Source organism: Artibeus jamaicensis, unplaced genomic scaffold (genome assembly GCF_021234435.1).
Source record: "Artibeus jamaicensis isolate MK-2021 breed Jamaican fruit bat unplaced genomic scaffold, CSHL_Jam_final contig_1998, whole genome shotgun sequence".
NCBI classification, from domain to species: domain Eukaryota; kingdom Metazoa; phylum Chordata; class Mammalia; order Chiroptera; family Phyllostomidae; genus Artibeus; species Artibeus jamaicensis.
In genome coordinates this window covers 21526409-21546619 of record NW_026521407.1, presented here as the reverse complement: position 1 = coordinate 21546619, position 20211 = coordinate 21526409, and the positions used below count along the sequence as shown (strand labels likewise).

The 20211-nt window shown below is 54.0% G+C and overlaps 1 protein-coding gene across 1 annotated transcript in view; it reads left to right on the top strand.

Annotated features, from left to right (window-relative positions):
- Window positions 1-20211, top strand: part of SDK2 (sidekick cell adhesion molecule 2) — a 241925-nt gene that overhangs the window by 140045 nt on the left and 81669 nt on the right. Inside the window, exons 3-6 of the mRNA XM_037128109.2 lie at window positions 11-117; window positions 8162-8309; window positions 14440-14573; window positions 19612-19723. Of these exons, the coding sequence (XP_036984004.2) occupies window positions 11-117; window positions 8162-8309; window positions 14440-14573; window positions 19612-19723 (501 nt within the window). The remainder of the gene's footprint in view (window positions 1-10; window positions 118-8161; window positions 8310-14439; window positions 14574-19611; window positions 19724-20211) is intronic.

Genomic DNA, 20211 nt, shown 5'->3' with positions numbered 1-20211 from the left:
CTGTCCCCAGGTACATGATCACCAGCCTGGACCGCACCCATGCTGGCTTCTACCGCTGCATTGTGCGTAACCGGATGGGCGCCCTGCTGCAGAGGCAAACTGAGGTCCAGGTGGCCTGTGAGTACGAGGGTGGCTGGGGGCAGGGCTGTGAGAAGCAGGGGAGGGAGGGTCTGCAGGGCCTGCATCCACCAGCCACACTCCTTCTGTGTTCACTGGGTGCTAATGGTGGCCCGTCCCACTTACCTGGGCCAGTACTCTCATTCTACAGTCGATGCAACCAAGGCCTGGGGAGGAGGCAGGAGCTCTCGAGGCCACATGGCTGATAAGTGACACACACACTCGCTGGCTCTGAGTTTACGGCTCTTTAAATGGGAGCAGCTGCTTTGTTTTTCAAAAGGAGGTCCCGTCACCTGTTTTGAGGGTCTCCTCCGGGGCTGGCCTCCCCCTTGGAGGGGGTCTTCCTAATGGCCAACCTGAACCTCTCTTGTCTGACATCCCAGGGCCCCTTACAACCTTAACTTTCCCACCCCCCAACTCACTCAGCCCTGGAGCAATACAGTGTGGGTCCCCCCAACGCCCAGAGGGCATTGGGAGGTGCCTCAGGGTGGGCACCATAACCCTAAGAGGGGAGATGACAAGTGGGGCTTCCTGGCAGGGGCCAGTGGGCAGAGGGTTAAGTGGGAGGCCCTCACTGAGCCTTCAGGGTAACAACCTTCTCCCAAGTGCCATCAATGCCTAGAAGGACAGACCGAAAGGGCAAGGCGGCTTCAGGAGAACCCAAGGGCCTCTCAGGGCCAGGACCTGAGCACACGCCAGAGCACACGTCACACCTTCCCCTGCATCACACCCTCCCCTGAGACTCAGTCTCCCCTCCCCTGTCCTGCCCTGGTCCTAAGTAGCTGCTGTGTGCGGGAAATGAGCCCCACTCAGGCTGTTCCCTACTGGGCATTTTAGGGGGAGAGGTCCAAGGGTGCCCACTCCCCCAGATCCCACAGGGGCTGGCCTCCGACTTCACGCGGGAGACAGAGCTTGCTGCAATCCTTGGAGAGCCGTGGGAGAGAGAAACCCAGTAGGAAACTTCAAATGAGACAAAGAGTGTTTATAATAATTACGGAAAATGAGCGTAATCAGAAGAGGAGGACAGCTTGTCCCCTAAATCAGCACTAAAGGCAACTCGACTTACTCCGAAGAGTGGGAATACGCTGAACGGAAATGGCAGAGCAGGGCGCTGTCAGGTGGCAGGAGGACTCCCTCAGAGCTTCGTCTAGCTGGTGCTCAGAGTCCAGCGGGGCAGGGCAGGGCAGCTATGGGGCAGCCTCCAGAGAGACAGCGCATGTGTGTGTGCACACATGTGCAAGTGTGGGGGCACTCATGTGGGTCCATGCATGTGTGTGCAATGTATGGGTCTGGATTCATCTGCTTCTCTGTCCCCATTTGCGGGAGAGAACATGTGTGTTCATGTGTGTGTCTATGAGTGTGCGTGCATGCATGCGTGCAGCTATGCATGGCTGGGTTGGTCTGCCTCTTGGCCATCCAGGACTGGGGTGAGGATGAGACAACCGAGGCGTGGAGGTTACAAAACTTAAGGAGACACTCCCTCTCAAGTACTCACTGTGCACTTGCAGGACCGCAAGACTGGGTGCCTCCTTAAATCTTTCACCTCACTCACCCTATCCAGTCCTGGGCCTCTCCCAACTGTGTGCCCTCCCGTCCTCTTGCATCTGTCTGTCTGTCTGTCTGCCTGTCTCTCTTACACAGTCACACACTCTGAGGCTGGGCCAGGTATGACAGTCTCTCCAGATCCCCACATCTCTCCTTGGCAGTTTCCGCCTCCCCGGGTGGGAGGGTCTTGTCCTGGGAGGGCAAGCAGCCAGCGCCAGTACCTGCTGCCCTGGCAGCTTTTTCCAGGGATCCTACCCCGCCTGCCACCCCGTCCCCAAAGAGAGACTGTGAATCGGGTTCTAATGAGAAATGAATAAGGCAGCTGTGCTAACAACTACTGATAATAGCAAAGTCATTACAAAAAGATTCTTTACATGTTTTTAATTACAGCAATTAAGGGGAAGTCAGTAAAACATCAACCCCTCCCCAGCTCCCTTCCTGTCCCCATCCCAGTCTCTTCTTTGTTTAGTTAAAGTCTCCATAAATTTCTGGCATGCAACAAGTGGGCTGAACGGCTGAGAGGGTTGGGAGACCCTTCCTGATCTCCAGGTGTCTACATGCAGACCCTGCAGGCACCTCTGTGCTCCCCTCACCTGGGCAGCCTCCCAGCTGTGGTTGGCGGTTGGTGGTTGGCTCCGACTCTGAACCCAGCACCAAACCTGCCCACGCTCTGCCGGGCAAAGGGGTCCTGCCCCGTGGAGAGCCACACCACACTGCTTCCCGTTATAGTGGGGGCCCAGTCACCTCTACAAAGTGGGACTTGAGAGCATCAAGCCTACTGTCACGTGGGCTGGTGCCGATGCCCCGAACGTCACCCATGGACTCGTTTTTCTTAACTCTCAACCGCAGTGTATGGAACACAGAATATTTAGACGCCATGCTCTGGTTCAGGATAACATTATCGTGCCTTTCTGGAGCACCCGTGTTACCTGAATATTTCATTCCCTCGGCAAACAACTGTAGCTGTCCATTTCCTGAATGCCAAGCTTGGTTCAAGGGCACGAGGACACGGGACAAAACCAAGATACTTGTCCCTGCCCTCAAGGAAAGTAGTGAGGGCAACAAAAGTTAAAAGGAAAATATAGAACAGAATATAGTCAATAGGGGGCCCCTGAAAAAAAATAAAAGGTTATAAGGCAAAGTGAAGCCAGGTGGGGCAGGTAGAGGCTGGGGCAGGGGTCCTATTTGACATGGAGTCTGAGGGAGGCCATCTGAGGGGGTGGCACTAAGCATAGTCTCAAAGGAAGCGAGAGAGTGAGCCACACAGGCAGAGATAGGTCTTCCCAGGCCAGAGAAGAGCAAGTGCAAAGGCCCTGGGGTGGATTTGGCTGCCAGAGGCCAGGTGGATTCCTTCTCCAAGGAAGCGGAGAGTAAAGATGGGGCGGAAGTGGTGCGGTGTTGGGGACAGATGGTGGCAGTCTAAGATGTGGTCGGTACTTCGGTTTTTACTCAGAATGCAAGTAGAAGTCATGGATGGTTGGGGACAATGTCATGACACCATCTGATTGGAGGGAGAAGCATTATTTTACAATAAACAAATAAAACCACAATGAAATGCCACCCCATGCCTACCAGATTGGCAAAACCCAGAGTCTAGCAAGACCAAGCATTGGTGGGAACTCCCAGCTCTGCTGGTGGGAGTGTGTAAAGAGCTAAATGGGTGCCAGTTTGGAAAACAGTTTGACATGATCTTGTCAAGTTGCTACATTCACAGCCTGCAAGCCGGCAACCCCTCCTTCAGACACATACTCTGGAGATGGTTCTTAGCAGGCCGGCACATCGCTGAACACCAACCCGGCCTGCGGCAGCGCTGTGCTGTCTCCGTCCACGGGCGTGCACACGGCCGTGAAAATGACCCAACTGAGTGCAGGGATGTAGACCGAGCTCCAAAAATGTGTTGCATCAGAAAAAGCAAATCACAGTAGATGACATGCAGAATAATCCCAGGTGTGAAGGGCTTAGGGACAGACCAAATTAACCATGAATTGTTTACAGATGTGTCTCTGTGGTGACACTTGGCGGAGGGGGGGTAGCAGGACGTGGCGTGCGGGATGGCAGTCCCCTCCGGAGGGGACTGCAACGGGGGAGGGGGGCCTGTTAGAGTTCTCGCCCTTGAGCTGGGAGCTGGGTGCCGGGTGCTGAGCACACGAGTGTTTTGTTCTTCTTTAAACTATACATGTAATTATATTCATGTTTTTGTGTTTCATGATGACATATTTCATGGTAGAAACTGTTTTAATAATAAATAAAAGCACTGAATATAGTCTTCAGGCTGCATAATTTACAAGGCTTTTAAGACATGGCAAACCCATCAGGACTGATTTTTGCACCGCCTCCCGCTGTGTTCCGGGCCTGCGCTTCGTTGCTCGTGGGGCATCGGTCGGGCAGGCTGGTCAGCACAGCAGGGCAAACATGGTGTCTTAACAGGCGTTGGAGAGGAAGCGTAGTCAGCCTCGTGTTTCTGCCTCAGTGTGAAGGAGTTTCCTGGGAGAGCCTGGACCCCCAGCCCCTGCCAGTGTGTGGCCCTCCTGCCCTTGAGCCTTTCTCCCGCACGGGGCGGCTAAGTGGACCCCCCTTAGCGGCCCTGCTGCTGCTCTTCCGTACCTGCATGGCTGTGCCCTGGGCCTGTGAGCAGAGGCAAGGGGCTCCCTGAGCAGACCCAGGAAACCCATGTGACAAAGCAAAACAGAAAGAGTGGGACGGTGCTGGGGGCCTGAGAGCCACAGTGAGGCAGAGAGACTGTGGGATGGAAAGGTGGAGGACAGCGTCAACCGCAACACTGGAATGGTGCCCGTCCTTTGTCCATCCACCCCACCATGCATACACATGTGCCTACATGTGTGTACACATACATCCCTATATTCATTCCACTACACATGTGTGCACATGCATGTATACATGTGTATATAGATGTATGTACTTGTCCATGCCTCCATTCTTTCATTCCTCCTTTCCTCCTTCCATTCATCCATTCATCCATCCATCCCAACATACACACATACATAAACACAGACAGACAGGCAATTTTCCATGCCTCCATCCCTTCATTCCTCCTTTCTTCCATTTAGCCACCCCTCCCCCATCCATCCATCATCCATCCATCCATCCATTCTTTCACCCTTCCACTCATCCAACTGCACATATATATATTCATCCTCCATGCTTCCATCCCTTTATGCTTCCTTTCCTCCATCCACCTACCCCGCCTTCTATCATCCATCCATCTATCCATCCATCCCTTATCCATCTCTCCATTCATCCAGACATCCATCCACCTGCTGAACGAACATTCTTTCGTTTCCTCTGACTAGCCCTCTTCTCTGACCTCCCAGCCTTCACATCCCCTCTTCCCTCTGGACCATCATCCGCCCCACAACAAACACACGTGCACTCTTAGCCAACTCCGGCTCTTTATTTACGTCTTCCTTAACAGGAACCTCACCCCACCACCCCACCTAAAGCAGGTTCCCCTGCCACTGCCTCTCATGTCAGGACCCTGTCTCTTCCTCCTAACAGTCACTGCAGCACATCACTGAATTTTTGTCCGTGAGTGGGTTTGCTGACGGTGCCTGTCTCCCTGACCAGACTAGAATCTCCACGAGGGAAGGGGCCAGGTCTTCCTTCAGCCACACCCCAGAGCCCTCCTGGCCCACAGTGGGGGCTCAGGAAGAGTCATTACATGATGGCATCTGATGAGTTTAGAGAGAAACTCCTCTGTGCAAAGCACAGGGTCAGGTGTCTTGTAGGGGTTTGCTCATGCGTACAACCAAATATAACTGTCTCTTAAGGCTTGCAATGTATTAGAAAGAGATAAAGAATGTGAATGAAGAATTTTAATGGGGGGTATGAGTCATGACAGATGTGGAGAGGGAAGGCTAAGGGGGCCCAGGTTTGAGTGCTGGCCCCACCCAGCCCTGACTGCTTAGCATTGGGTAAGCCACTCCATCTCCATGAACTTTAATTTCCTCACTGACGAAATGGAGCTAATAAAACTTGAGAGAGGAAAAAGAAACACTATTACCATGAAATTGCTTTAAATTGTTCAAATATATCTTCAGAGTTCTCTGAAAAGTTTTTTTTAAATAGATAAAATTATTGTAAGAACTGGAATCAATGTGATTTATTGATGCAATTTTTTAGAGGCAGAGCCAAGGACTAGCAATTAATAAACAACTAAACACATCTGTTTATGAAAGCCAAGCTTCTCGTGTTATGATGATGACCAAATGAGACAAGGCACGTGAAGTCCACCTTAAAAGGACCCAAGGCAGGGGTGACCCTCGACACGTCTCTGTCCTCTCATTCTGTTTTGGGTGACGTGGGGTCACTACTTTGCTAAAGTAGTGAATGTTTAAACTAAGCTTTGAAAGACATAGAGGATTCTAATATTTTAACACTACAAATAGTAGGGATAGTATTTAGCACTTTAATGTACTCTTCCAGTTTCCATGGCTGCAGAACAACCTAGTGAAAGACATAATGGGGTGGAGGAGGGGTGTCCAGCCCGTGGGCCAGCACGCAGCCCGGGGTGGCTATGAACGCACCCCAACACAAAATTGTGAATTTAGTAAAAACAGTCTGAGATTTTTTTAATATGTAATCTTTATATATATATATATATATATATATATATATATATATATATATATATATTTATTTATTATAATTATGTGTTGCCATGTATTTAATGTGTGGCCCAAGACAACTCTTCTTCTGGTGTGGCCCAGAGACCCCAAAAGGTTGGACACCCCTGGACACCGATCATTTCCTTCACTCACAGGTTCTGTGACTCAAATATGGACAGGGTGCAGTAGGGAGAGCGTGTCTCTCTGCTCAGTGATGGCTGAGGGCTCAGCTGCAAGACTCAAAGGCCAGGGGCTGAAATCATCTGAGGTTCACACATGCATTCACATGTTTATGTTGATGCCGGCTGTCATCTGGGGATACCCCCCACTCCTTCCTGCCTGAGCTGTTCCCACATCTGTGTGGACTAGATTGAGCTTCCTTTCAACATGGTGGCTGGATTCCAAGCAACAGCATCTGGAGCGAGAGATCCAGGTGGGAGCTGTCTCCTTTGGATGAGCTAGCCGTGAAGGTCACACAGCTTCACTTCCGGCCTATTTATTCATCAGAAGAGCACATGGGATGGGAGATAAATATTGGCTCCACCACCTTTGGAAAGATACAGCTTGATGTCTCTATTATCATATGACCCCCACTATAGCCTACAAGGGAGACTTTCTCCTTAATTCCATGCTAGAAAAAAAATTAAAGCTCAGCAAGGTCAAAATGCTGCCCAAGGCCATGCCTCATAAGTAACAGAAGTTGAACTTGGACTCGGGCCTCAATGACTGAAAAGCCACCACCCTTACATCCATTGCCTGCCAAACTTAGAACACAGAGGCCAAGTGCAGGCTTTATTTCATGAGACACTTAATTAGCTAGGTCCCTCCAGGATGCTGTTGAGACGGTGCCTTGGTGAACCATGGCTTGTTCTGATAGCATTCCACCTGGGGCCTCACGCAAAGAGGGGCCTGAGGTGAGACACGGGTTGTAAGTAACTCAACGAGGCAGGAAGAGCACATCATGTGGTCTGGGCATTAAGAGAGGAAAGGTTGGTTGGGGTCAGATTAGGAAGGGACCTTGAACTCAGGCAAAGAAATTTAGGCTTTCCTGGGGCAATAAGGGAATTCCTGGGGCAAGAAAGGTTCTGAGCAAGTCCGTGACAAAAATTAATCAGGAACAGTGGAGATGGAGGGGACCACTGTCACTCAGTGCATGCAGCCAGAGTGACAGACTTGCTTAGCTTGTGGGTAGGGCCTGCAGGAACAGAGGAGCCTTGGTGAATGCAGGTGACTTCCCAGAGGAAGAGCCAAGGGACTTTGGAGGGGACTGGGAAGTGGACCGCCACAAAAGTTTTCAAGGGTCTGAGCAGAGGTGATCTGATCAGGTGTGGGGGTTAGGGGTGGCGGGGGCAGCTATTAACAACTCAGAAAGCAAGAAGAGGGGCCTGGCCAGGACGTTAGAAATGCCCAGTATTTTCTGTGGAACTCAGGGAAGAGCCTGAGCAGACACGAGAGACTGAGCAGAGAGACTGGGGTCAAAACCATTAGATTAGGTGAGGAGAGAATCAAGCCCAGGGCTTTGGAAAACAAGAGGGCAGGCTAGTGGTTCTCAAACTTTGCCCTGTGCAGAGTACTCCCAGAGCAAGTGGGGAACTCAGAGGCCCAGGGGCAGTGAAGTGGGGTCTTTCTGTGCCCTGGGAGTCAGGAAGGGTGGGGGGAAATCTGTGGGTTCACAAAGTTTCCAGGGGATTCTGAGACCCACCAAAGGGTAAGAACCACACACAGGCTTAAGCCCAAACAGTAGCTCTCAACCCCGGCTCGTGTTTGAACTACCTTTAGAAATACTGACATCTGGGTCCCACCTACCCCAGGAGTCAGGCAGTCTCTGCCGCTGGCCTGGCCCCTGACCCTTGCATGTGCTCTTCCCTCCACAGACATGGGGAGCTTCGAAGAGGGCGAGAAGCGCCAGAGTGTCTCCCATGGAGAAGCCGCGGTCATCCGCGCCCCACGCATCGCCAGCTTCCCCCGACCCCAGGTGACCTGGTTCCGGGATGGCCGCAAGATCCCACCCAGCAGCCGCATGTGAGCACCCTGCTCTGGGTGGAATGGAAGGAGGGGCTGGACCTGGGAGAGAAGGTTTAGGGCCAGATAAAGCCCTCAAATGCTGAGCAGGGCCCTATTCACTGAAGCGGACTTGTGTAGCTCTTCTGGGAGGTAGCCAGACTGGGGACCTCCCAGATGACAAAGTTTGGTTTACGAGGGCCTTTCTGGGAATGTACGTGTGAAGACTTGGAGCTGGGACAACTCAGTTGCCTTCCTGGGGAATCCCAGGCGCCAGCTCCCTCCTCAGAGGAGAACAGTTCTGCATCCCAGAGCACTTCAAAAACCCAGACAGGCCAGGCAGAAGCGCCATCCCTGTGGCTGTAGGCCCAGGACTCAGGCCAGCGAGGGCCAGGGGGGCGTAGAGCACGCTGGCACATCCCAGGCAGAACGGGTGGCCCCTGGGTGTTCCCAGTGTGCGGGTGTGGCTGGGTGTCCATGGTGTGCTGGGCCTCTGTGTGTTTTGGCTGCCCAAAGTTGGAGAGGCCAGGGGGCCCAGCAGGAAGAGAACACACCGGCCTTTCAGCCCTAACAAAACCCCTCTGTGTGGCCCAAGGCGTCGGTTGTGGCAGCCTGGCTTGTGGGCAGGAGCAAAGGAGCCAGTACCTCCACAGACGCCAGTGGGGGCTGCAGAGCATTTCCTCCCTGGGCACACCCAGACCTCCTGATCCCCCTCAGGCTCCAGAGCCAGCCCAGGCTTTCCCTCCAACACTCCAGCTTTCTCTACTCTCAGAAGAGGAGCCAGACCGCCCTGTGCTGGTCTCCTGGGATGGCAGGTGGACTGCTGTGGAGCCCATCCTGGTCTCTAGGAATCGGGAGCTAAGATGGACAGTTCCTGCCTTTGGGGACCTTGACATTGAGTGAGGGAAGTGTAGTAGTAATAACAACAGCTGTCACTTATGGGGCACCTGCTGTGTTCTAGGCCTGGGTTAAGCACACCCCGCAATCACCCTCCCCTCTGGGACAGGCGCACACCTCTGAGGAGAAGAGGCTGTGCCTCCTTCCCTTCTCAGTCCCCAGAGTGCATGCTCCAAAAACAGGTATGGAATGAGTGACCCCTACAACAACCCTGTGAGGCGGATAGCTGTACCCCCCCCTTTCCGGATGGTGAAGTGAAGCCCCCAAAGTTTAACTACTGTGCCGAATCTCACCACAACTGGTTCTAGGCTTGCTGACTCCAGGGTCAGGGTCCTTGATTCCATCTTGCATAGAAGTTATGTGAGAGGAGGTTCAAAGTCATGGGGGGAAATAGAGGAAGTGATTGTGCTTGGGAAGAATCAGCCCTGGTGTAGTGATCCTCAACCTGGTGACCTACTGAAATCATTTGGGACAACTTAAAATATACTGACCTTTGGATCCTGCCCCCCACACATCCTGCCCTCACTAAACAGGATGTACCCTGGCATCGGGATTTTTAAACGTTTCCCAGTGATTCTACTGTGCAGTCATAATTGAGAACCACTGTCCTAGAATGTATTCATTACCTACAGACATAATAGTGCTGTGTAACAAATGGTGTTTATCTGTCATAACGAATCTGACTGGGGCTGGGCTCTCTCACTTGTCCAGGGTTGGCTGGCTATTGGCGGAGTAGAATGGCAGGGTGACTCACCTGTGCCCCGCGTGTCTTGCCCTGTAGCCAGCTAGCCTTAGCATCATCCTCTCTGGGCAACTGTGAAGGAGCAGGAAAGGAAGCAGAAACAGATTTTTCAAGCCTTTGCTAACTACTCATTGACCAAAGAAAGTCACATGGTAGCACTCAGACTCAAGACGCAGAAAAACAGCGTTGGCTGCTGTGGCTCGGTGGACTGAGTGCCGGCCTGTGAACCAAAGGGTCACCCATTTGCTTCCCAGTCAGGGCACATGCCTGGGTTGTGCACCAGGTCCCCAGTAGGGGGCGTGCGAGAGGCAACCACACATCGTTGTTTCTCTCTCTCTCTTTTGCACTCCCTTTCTCTAAAAATAAAATATATTTTTAAAATATTTTATTTATTTATTTTTAGAGAGAGGGGAAGGGAAGGAGAAAGAGTGGGAGAGAAACGTCAATGTGTGGTTGCCTCTCGTGAGTCCCCTGCTGGGAACTGTCCCACAACCCGGGCACGTGCCCTGACTGGGAATCGAACCGCGATACTCTGGTTCACAGGCCCGCGCTCAATCCACTGAGCTACACCAGCCAGGGCCATAAAATATTTTTTAGAAAAACAAAAAAGCAGCGGAGAAACTGAGTCTGCCTCTTGAGTGAGAGGACCATCTAAGTCACACGGCAGAGGCCGTAGGTGCAGAGCTGGTGAGGAATTAGAGCGAGACCCAGGTTGGCAGGCGGCCTCCTGCTGTGTGAGGCCGAGTCTACGTCCTTAAACCTAACTAAGGCTGGGGAAACTAGCAGAGTGTGGACAACCATTCGCAGCGAAAGTGAGGTGGAATCGTAGAACACTACGGCACACGAGTGCTGAGACAGGTGAGTCCTGTCCCTTCCTAACTCCCTTCTCTAAAGTTATGGCACGCGTCCAAATGTGCATTGACGGTGGCGTCCCGCAAGCCACCCGCTTGGACGTGGCTTCCTATATTGCTGTGTTGAGAAGGATTCTGAGGCCTCACCAAGACTCACGGGAAAGAGCACCGTGAAGGGTTAACAAGGTGTGCCTTGGCTGCAGGAGGGGACACACTGCTGTGCTGTGCAGTGACACACGAGACCCTGTCCCCATCCTCAGTCCCATCATCCCCTTTCCTGACACCTTTCCACCTCCTCTTCTCATTCCTGGCCTCTGCCTCACCCCCTGTTCGTGGCCCGCAGCCTCGGGCCCAGGGCAAAGCCACCCCAGGGAGCACACACAGGGGCACAACCCCACTCTTGCCGCCGTCTCCGGCACTCTCACCAGACGCGGGCGCTTGCTGTGGTGACGTTTATCTCCGCAATTACAGCCCAGGGATATTCATAACCGGAGGAAAGGTTCCTGGTGGCAAATTCTCTGGTGTCTGTTTGCCAGAGATGCATATCTGAGGCACGCGATCAGCCAGAGGGGTGTGCGGGGTGCTGCTCTCACTGCTGGGCGCAGGCGGTGATTAGCAACAACACCTCCGTTCCCTGGTGCTTACTGATGACTAGGAGACAAGATTCCTAACAAAGACGCGTGCTGGGGGCTTGGGGCAGGTTCTGGGATGATGTATCTTATTCTTAATTAAATTATCAATTGAGCCCCCACGGAGCAGAGAAATTAGGCTGGCTTATTGAAGCACTGGATGCAAGGTGGGGTGCAGAGACCTAGTAAATTGAAACCAGAGGGAGTAGGGCTGAAAATAGAACCCAGCCCCTGCCGGCTCATTTCAACGTGGGTGCATCTGGAGGCAGCAGGCTGGACCCCTCCCAGGGGCCAGAAACAGCCTGTGCACTTTGGAAGTGGGTTGTTCCAGAACCACCTGTGGAGGGCTGTAAGCCCAGGGGCCCTCCCTAGCCCCCTGCTGAGGGCGGAGGGAGGACAGGCCAAAGGCCCACTGTCCCTCCTCAGTCTCTCTGCCTCCAGTTCCACTCCACAGTCGAAACACGAACCCAGGCCCCGTGGGCCCTGGTCCAGAGCAGTACCCTCCGGTGCTAGTTAAAGCATCACTAGCTGCAGAAGCAGACTCCCAAACTCGGGGACATGGCTCCATGGATGTCTATTTCTTGCTCACTTAAAGGCCGGCCCTCCAGGGGGGACGAGTGCGAGGGGTGGTCCCCTCCACAGCCATAGGCAGCCCTGGGCTCCCCAGTTGCTCTGCTCTGATAGAGCGGCAGCAGGAACATGAGGGTCACTTGGGGGTCTCGTGGTCTAAGCCAAGAATCAGTGCACATCCCTTCCCCTATACCCTGCTAGCACAGCCATATTGCCCCACCTGGATGCAAGGAGGGTCGGGATGGGTGGCCCCCAACCTCCCAGCACCCACCCCACTCTATGGAGGGCACCCCTGAAGCTGAAGTGGACAGCGACTCTCTCTGCCTCCTCACTATGCCACCCCATCTAGGACAGGGTATCTCAGCCACGACACAATTCACATTTTGGGCCCCACAAATTTTCACTGTGTGGTGCATCGTAGGATGCTGAGCAGGATTCCTGACCTTCACCGCTAGTTGCTAGTAGCAGCCCCACACCTGTGACAACCAGAAGTCGTTCAGATATTGCCAGATGTGCCCTGGAGAGCAAAGCCACTCCTGGTTGGGAACCCCTGACCTAGAAAGATAAGTCATAACAGAGACGAGCTGTAGCTAAAAGGAGAGAAGGCGGTGGGAGAGTTTTCCTGGTCAGGGAGGGAGACCTGGAGGTGGAAACCTTCTCTGGAGTCCCAAAGGGGGCTCGGGACGGGCAGGCATACTGGACAGTGGGACCAGGCCGGGTCCCGTGTGCCCCCCGCCGAAGGCTGGCTTCAGCCTGCTCCCACGGTGCCATGGCAGTGGGAGTGGCTGGGGACTGGTCCAGGTGCACACCTTTCATGAAATTCCCCCTGACCTTGGGCTGTGAGCCAGGTAAGGGCTGTGTGTGAGAGGACACCTCAGGCCAAATGGGGACAGAACTGAAGCAGCGGCAAGAATCAGAACCCCTCACCCTCGGGGCCGGAAGGAACTCGCACATGCATGTGCCTCCGCCCCTGGCACAGATGAGGAGGCTGAGGCCCAGGAAGGAGGTCGAGCCTCCCAGGCCGGGGCCAGAGCTCCATTCCCGAGCTTCTCTTTGCTCTGCCGGAGCCCAGGCTCCCTCCTCAACCCTTGCCCACCTCACAAACTCCACTAAAGGACCTGGGTCCCTGCAGGAGACTTCCAGGTGAGAAATGGTCATCATCCCTGGCCCAGGTTGTTGCTTTTTAACTATTTTAGCTTTGCTCTATCCCTCCTCCCATCACCTCATTAGCTGGAAGTCACAAGAGCTTTCTAGAAAAAAGAAATGGACACTATTAGGGTGCCCAAGAATTGGGGCAGGAGGACTTTGCCTTCCTACTTCCAGCCCTCTGCTGAGAGCTCCCCCAAACTGCACAGGAACCCCCCCAAACCAGGAGAGGCTGGGAGAGTGCAGGCTGGAGAGGCATTAGCGTGGCTGTTTATTTGAGAGCTTGTTTAAAACTCTGTAACATTCACCTAATGGGAAAATTTGAAAAGAATTCAACTGGATTTGTCCTTGTTAAACTAACATTAAGGATATTTAACAGCTGTCTCGGGCACATCACATTAAAATCCGGAGACAGCCTTGACAAACTAATGGTTTCGTTTGTCATCGGGAGAATGGGTGCGAGGAGATGATGGGCAGAGTGGCCTGGGCTGTTTCACCCGAGTAAAATGGGGTCCCCAGTGCCCCACCGACAAGCCCTCCCTCCTGCTGGCAGACCCGGGTACTGAGGGGCTGTGTGATGGGGGGCAGCAGGGAGAGCTGAACTGACAGCAAATGGCCCATGTCTGCACCCCACTGCCCGGCAACCCCCGTTTCCCCTCTCCACCAGCCCAGCCGGTCCACTCTGCAGACCAGCTTTGGGGAGGTAGAAAGTGTTGCCATAAAAGGGGGCTGGTGGAGAGTGGGAACTCCAGAAGTCTGTGTTACTGGCAACCTATGGCCTTTGAATCAACCTAAACAAATTCAGGATTAAGTTAAGGCACTGAGTCTGGAATGGCTGTGTTCATTTCTAAATTTATTATCATTGCTCATCATTCATTCATCATTTGTTCATTCATTTGTTCGTTCATTCAAGGACATTTCTTCCAGTGTCTGGATGTTCCTGGTACATCCCCAGAGATGAGACAGCCACACACACACACACACACACATAGCCAGCAATGCTGTGGCAGAACAGGACAGAATTCTGAGGGACCTTGTGGGAACAGCCCCCAGCCTGGGTTTGGGGTGGGGACAGGGTGACCTCACATAGATGGCAGTCTGGGACCTCTGGACATGGGCTGTATTTGGGTCTGGTCCCCAGTGCTGGCAGCGTGCTCTCTGCAAACTAAGTGTGGCTGGAGTTCAGGCATAAGTGGTTCTGGGAGGTGGGCTGGAGGAGGGGTCCTGGGAGCCACCAGCTTCACAGGCCCACTCCCGTCCCCAGATGCCTAGAGCCCCTTGGGCTTCTGTCAGATGCGTCCTGTCCCCCTTCCCAGAGCCATCACCCTGGAGAACACCCTCGTCATCCTGTCAACGGTGGCTCCCGACGCAGGCCGCTACTACGTGCAGGCTGTTAACGACAAGAACGGGGATAACAAGACCAGCCAGCCCATCACTCTCGCGGTGGAGAGTAAGTAAGCGGCAGGCCCCGGCACTGCTGCGGAGCTTATCATTAAATCTTGAGAATGGGACTCCGAGGGGTCATGAGGAAGATGGAATGGTGCTGGAGGGGGAGGCTGGGGGAACACGGGGAGGACCCCTCCCGAGGAGGGGAAGCTCCAGCTGGGGTGCAGTGTCAGAGCTGAGGCAAGGGGGGCGCTGCCTTTGGGCCCCGCTCCCATGCATCAGGAGGGGGAATGCCTAGCTGGGTGGCCAGCGGGGCCACTGGAGGACCCAGGAGGGTGTGCAGTGTAGGAGAGAGTGTGCATGTGGGGCTAGCCAACCTGGGGCTCAGGTGCAAACAGGGAGAATGGGCCAGGCGGTGGGAAGCTCGTTTTTAAACAGATAGACCAACTGCCTACGTTCAGCCAGCATGTGGAAATGCTGCTTCTGCTTGGAGCCAGGCCATCCTCACTGATCGGGACACAGGTCGTCCGCTGCACTCCTGTCTGGAAGTGCCTCTGTGTCCGTCCCCAGAGAGACTACTCAGCGAAGAGAGAGGCGGAGCCCTCCCCAGTGGCAGGGGCAGAGGGTAGCAGATTGAAAGGAAGGCTCCCTGAGTCTCCTCTGGCAAAGAGGCATTTGTCCAGTTAACACTGAGCCGTGAAGGAAATGCTGGGCCGTCCTCCCTGGCCAGGCTGGCCCCCTCCCTCCCTGCTCCACCCCTGGGTTGGGAAGGTGGGTGCCAGCCCAGCAGCTGGCCCAAGCCAGGAGTCCCAGAGTGTGTGGGATGAGGCCAGAGCATCCCGCAGCAGCTGAGCAGCCACACAAGCTGAGGGAGCCAGATGTTTACGTCTCTCCACATCTGTACCACCCCTGCTCCAAACCGAGTCTCATTTATCATCCGTGGTCGCTCGAGGACACGCTGCCAGCAGCAGGATGAGGGTGTGGGCCAACGTGGGGCCTTCCCCGTTCTTCCTCTAATCCCAGCCTCCGTCTGTCTGCCAGGGCCTGGAAAGCCCGGAACATTTCCCAGCCTCTTCCATCTCATTCCTGGGCCTTCTGAGTGCTCACAGGACCCCTCCCATTTCTGCAGAGGTCACTTTCCTCCACAGCAGGTTCCAGTCTGCCTAGAAAGAGACCTGGATGGAGGGAAGAGAGTTCCCTTCTGGATACTGACCTATCAGGGTCACAGGTGTGACCTTTGACATTGACCTGGGCCCAGGGTCACAGTGAGGATGCTGTTTCTATGGGAAAAGGAATTTAACCATCAGAAGATGTTTTTTCCCCTATGTTTTCCAGTGATCAGAATTTTTAGAGTCTAATGGAATCCGGTCATTTATTGGATTCATGGTCCAAGTCAAGGCCAGCCATCTTCCTGGGCGACTCAGTTTACCATGAAACCAGTTTACCTCCCGTTCTGCTTTCCTGCCCCAGCACCCAGCTCTCCTGGCCGACTGCAGGGATCCTTCACTCTTTCTCCACGTTAACGCCCACGGCCCTCCAGCTGGCGGAGGGGGACAGGCAGGGCCCCTCCGCGCCCCTCGTCTACCAGACCTCCCCCGTTGTCTGTTTCTCCCACCCCATCGCCTCTTGCCTCCTGCTCTCAGGCAGTGATTCGTACGAGATGGAGAGCAGAATCAGCTTATTCTCAGCTAATTTCTCCTCCCACGAGCGACTAGTGACTATGCTTCAAAATCCTGTTTTTGTCACTGACCCAAATCCCCAGCCTGCCTGCCTGCCAGCCCGTGTGCTAGGGGCAAATGCTGCTTCTCCCGCCACTGGCTCAGCTCACGCATCTCCTCGCTCCCCAGCCTCGCCCCTGTTTCTGCTTGCTCCCCACACCCCTTCTCCCCTCCTCTGTCAGGGCAGCGCAGCTCGTCAGCAGCACCTCCATCCCCCCCAAACCCATGCTCTTCCAAAATAGAGGAGCGATCCAGTGACCCCAGGCATTGCCCCTGCCCAGGTGTAACCCTGGCGACCTCACACAGGCAGTCACCGCTCTTGAAAAGTCCGTAGCTGGTGGCAGCCCCACCCCTAAGGATCAGACCTGCACTGCCCAACAGAAATATAATGTGAGCCATGTACGTTATTTAAAATTTGCCAAGTACCCTGATTTTTAAAAAGGGGATAAGAAATAGGTAAAATTAATTCTATTAATATTTTACTTAACAACTTATCTCAAATAGTACCATTATAACATACAATCATTATGGGAAAATATTAATGAGATATTTTACTTTTTTTTTCATGCCAAGTCTTTGAAATCGGCATGTGTTTTATACTTCCAGCGCTTCTCAATTTGGATGCAAAATTTTCATCTGAAATTCGTGACCTGTATTTAGAGTTCACCAAATTTACTGCCGACAAGGTGGAGCCATGCGCCAGGCTGTTCCACACTTACTTAAAAGTATTCTAATAGCTGATTCGGGGCCTGTTTTTAATTAAATGCAAATTATCTAAAATTAAATCCCATTGAATCAAAGAGGCATGGGTCACATTTCAAGAGCTCAGAGCTACCTGTGCTGGATGGGGGAGGTCGGGCCCCCGCCCCTGGGCAGCTGGACCCTGCGCAGGGTGGAAGCAGCTGACCCCCTCCCTCCACCTCTCACCTGACCTGTGCCCAAGGTGAGTCGGGTGGTCCATGAGCCTTCGTTTCCTCATCTGTGACATAAAGCCTGTGGCAAAGTGTAGCTGGGAGGAGTAAAGGAGGTGACTCCGGGCGAATGGACCTCAGTGGGTGTGCCTCGTGCTGGAGACCAAAATCGCCTGGGGCAGCAGGACCCAGCTGTGCCACTGCGTGGGGAGCCCCCATCCTTCCTCTCACCCCGGCTGTCCACATCAGGAGCTCACCGGAAGATGCCCTCCTCCTTGCTCTGGTTTGCCCCAGGTGTCCCCAAGCACAGGCAGGCAGATCCCCAGGAGGAAGGACTGCCTATCATTTATCGAGCACCTACTGTGTGTTGGTAGTGTCCCTCCCTCCAAGTCCCACAGGCTGTCTCCTGGGCCTGGACATGCGCTTCTGGGTTCCTGGGGTGGGGCAGGCAGGTCAGCCATCCCTCTACTCTCCCATAGCTAACAAGCCAGCCAGCCCCAGGCCCTAGGTGGCCTCATATTCCTAAACTCCGAGGGCTCTGCCTTCCCAGCTGCGCTGTGGGGCACTGCCTGGGCCCTGTCTGTCTCCTCCTCGGGCCCCATCAATCCAGGGCCTGGTACCTGTGCACCCAGCATGTAACAAACAACGCAAGGCACACTTTTATGGATTCAGCTATATCGGCAGCTTTCAATCCACTCTTTATGGCACCTACATGAGGCTTTTATATTGTTGCAATTATTTTGTTTTATGTGCTTCCTTCTGTCCCCCCCCCACTTCATTTTACTTTATTTTTGACATTTTATTCCCATTTGACCTGGGCCTTTATCAGCCAGGCCTGGAGGTCAGGCGGGAAAACCTGCCCGGGGTGGCAGTGGAACCTTGGCGTGCCCTCCCCATAAAGGATGACCGACCACTGTCGCCCAGGGCTGTGCGTGTCACTAGGGCCTGCCCCCTCCCAGCCTCCCGGAAAGGGGCCAGCTAGATGGATTCTTTTGGTGAGAGAAGAAGTCCTCAGATGTATTTTCAGGAGCCAGGAGCAGATGCCCAGGGAATATTGGAGTTTCTGCCAGTATTGGGCCCACACTGACCCACCAAGATAAGAACGAGGCCCCTTCTTAAAGGAAGCATTACTGCCTGTCTTAGGAGTATTGGGGCATTGTTGTGTTTCAATACGGCCCACTCATGATGGGTTCTCATTCATTTCAACCATTGACCCTGGGCGGTATGATGCTAGTTCCAGTCATTTGTTCTCCTTGTTCACCTAAAAGACATATTCGAGCACCTGCTCTTTGCCAGACATCGTTTCTTGTGCTAGAGACAGGGGGGCGTGTGAGACTGTCTGAGTCAGCCCAGGCTCCGGTAACAATCCCACAGACCGGGCATCCACGCAGACATTTGCGTCTCGGAGTGGTGGAAGGCCAAGGTCAGGCCGCCAGCAGTCAGGTTCTGGTGAGGGCCCTCTTCCTGGCTTGCAGATGGCCGCCTTCTCACTGTGTCCTCGCGTGGCAGAGAGCAAGAGAAAGCTCCGAAGTCTCTTCCTCTTCGACCCTCCCTTATGACTTCATTTAACCCCGTTCCCTCCTAAACATTCCATCCCCACATACAGTGTCATGGGGGTTAGGGCTTCAGTATGTGAATTTGAGGTGCAACAACTCAGTTGCAAGCAAAGATCCATGAGTTTCCTGTCCCAAGGACTGTATGAGTTGCCTGGGACTGCTGCAATAGAATTTTATCCTCTCGCAGTTCCAGAGGCCAGGAGGCTGAAATCAGGGTGTCTGCAGGTCCAAGATCCTTCCCTGCCTCCCCAAGCTTCCCGTGGCTGCCACCAACCCTTGACAGTCCTTGGCTTATAGATGCACCCCTCCAGTCTCTGCCTCTGGCTTCCTCTGCCTCCTCCCCTGCATGTCTGTGTGGCTGTGTCTAAATTTCCCTCTCCTTATAAGGACCTGTCATATTGGCTCTGAGGCCCACCCCGTGCAGGAGGACCTCAGCTTACCTTGGTGACATCTGCAAAGACCCTTTTTCCATTTATAACTGTGGACATGGATTGGGGGTGGGGAGGGGGGCACTATTCAAACCAGTACAGGGAGTTTGCATTTGGTGGAAGAGGTAGAAAATGGAGAAGCCAATGAGATAAATGCAGGTGGAGGGAAGGATTTGGGAGGCTAAGAACAGGGCGAGAGCATGAGGGGAGGCGCATTGGCAGGAGGAGTGGGGAAGGCCCTGGGAGGTGTTGCGTGGGCCCTCTGTGGACCCCGTGCAGAGACCATCAACGGAGGAGGAGAGGTGAGGGGGCCCCTGGGGTCCCCTCCAGTGTCTGGAGGTTCAGCTCAGGTTGCTCCGGTGGCTGCTGTGTGGCCACCTGTCCCGCTACACAAGGACAGCCGTCTCCCTGACATCAGCCTCTAAGGGGGGCTGGACAGAGACAGGATTTCCGAGCTCTGTCCCCAGCTAACATCTGACCTCTCCCCAGATGTAGGGGGGCCTGCAGACCCCATCGCTCCAACCATCATCATTCCTCCCAAGAACACCAGCGTGGTGGCCGGGACCTCGGAGGTGACCATGGAGTGCGTAGCCAACGCCAGGTGGGCAGCGCTTCTCCTACTCCTTGTCACTCTTAACTCCAGCGGCTGCTCCTGACCTGTGGGCTCTGGAGACACTGGTCGGAATTCAGAAAGGCCCAGGAGTGTCATAGGAGGACCCATGACAGGAGAAAGGGTATTTAGCCCAAAGGAAGGATAGCAGGTGGCCGTGCCAGCTACTGTCACAGGGTTATCAGAAGCAAACAAGAGCCTGGTGTGGCCCGAGAGGAGACACCAGGCTCTGAGTAGAAGTTATGGGGCAGCAGGTCTCAGCCCAGGAAGTTGGGGACGGGAAGTCCTCTCACTTCCAGCCCTCGGAGGAGCCCAGAGAAGGGCAGGGCCCTCTGCCCACGGTGCCCGCCTGTGCAAGAGGGAGGCTGCGCTGGAAGACACTTCCCACGGGGAGCTTTGCAGGAGGGCAGACCTGCTGTCAGGGGCAATCGAGGCCCCTTGCTAGCCATACACGCCCCTCAGTTTCTCACACAGGAAAC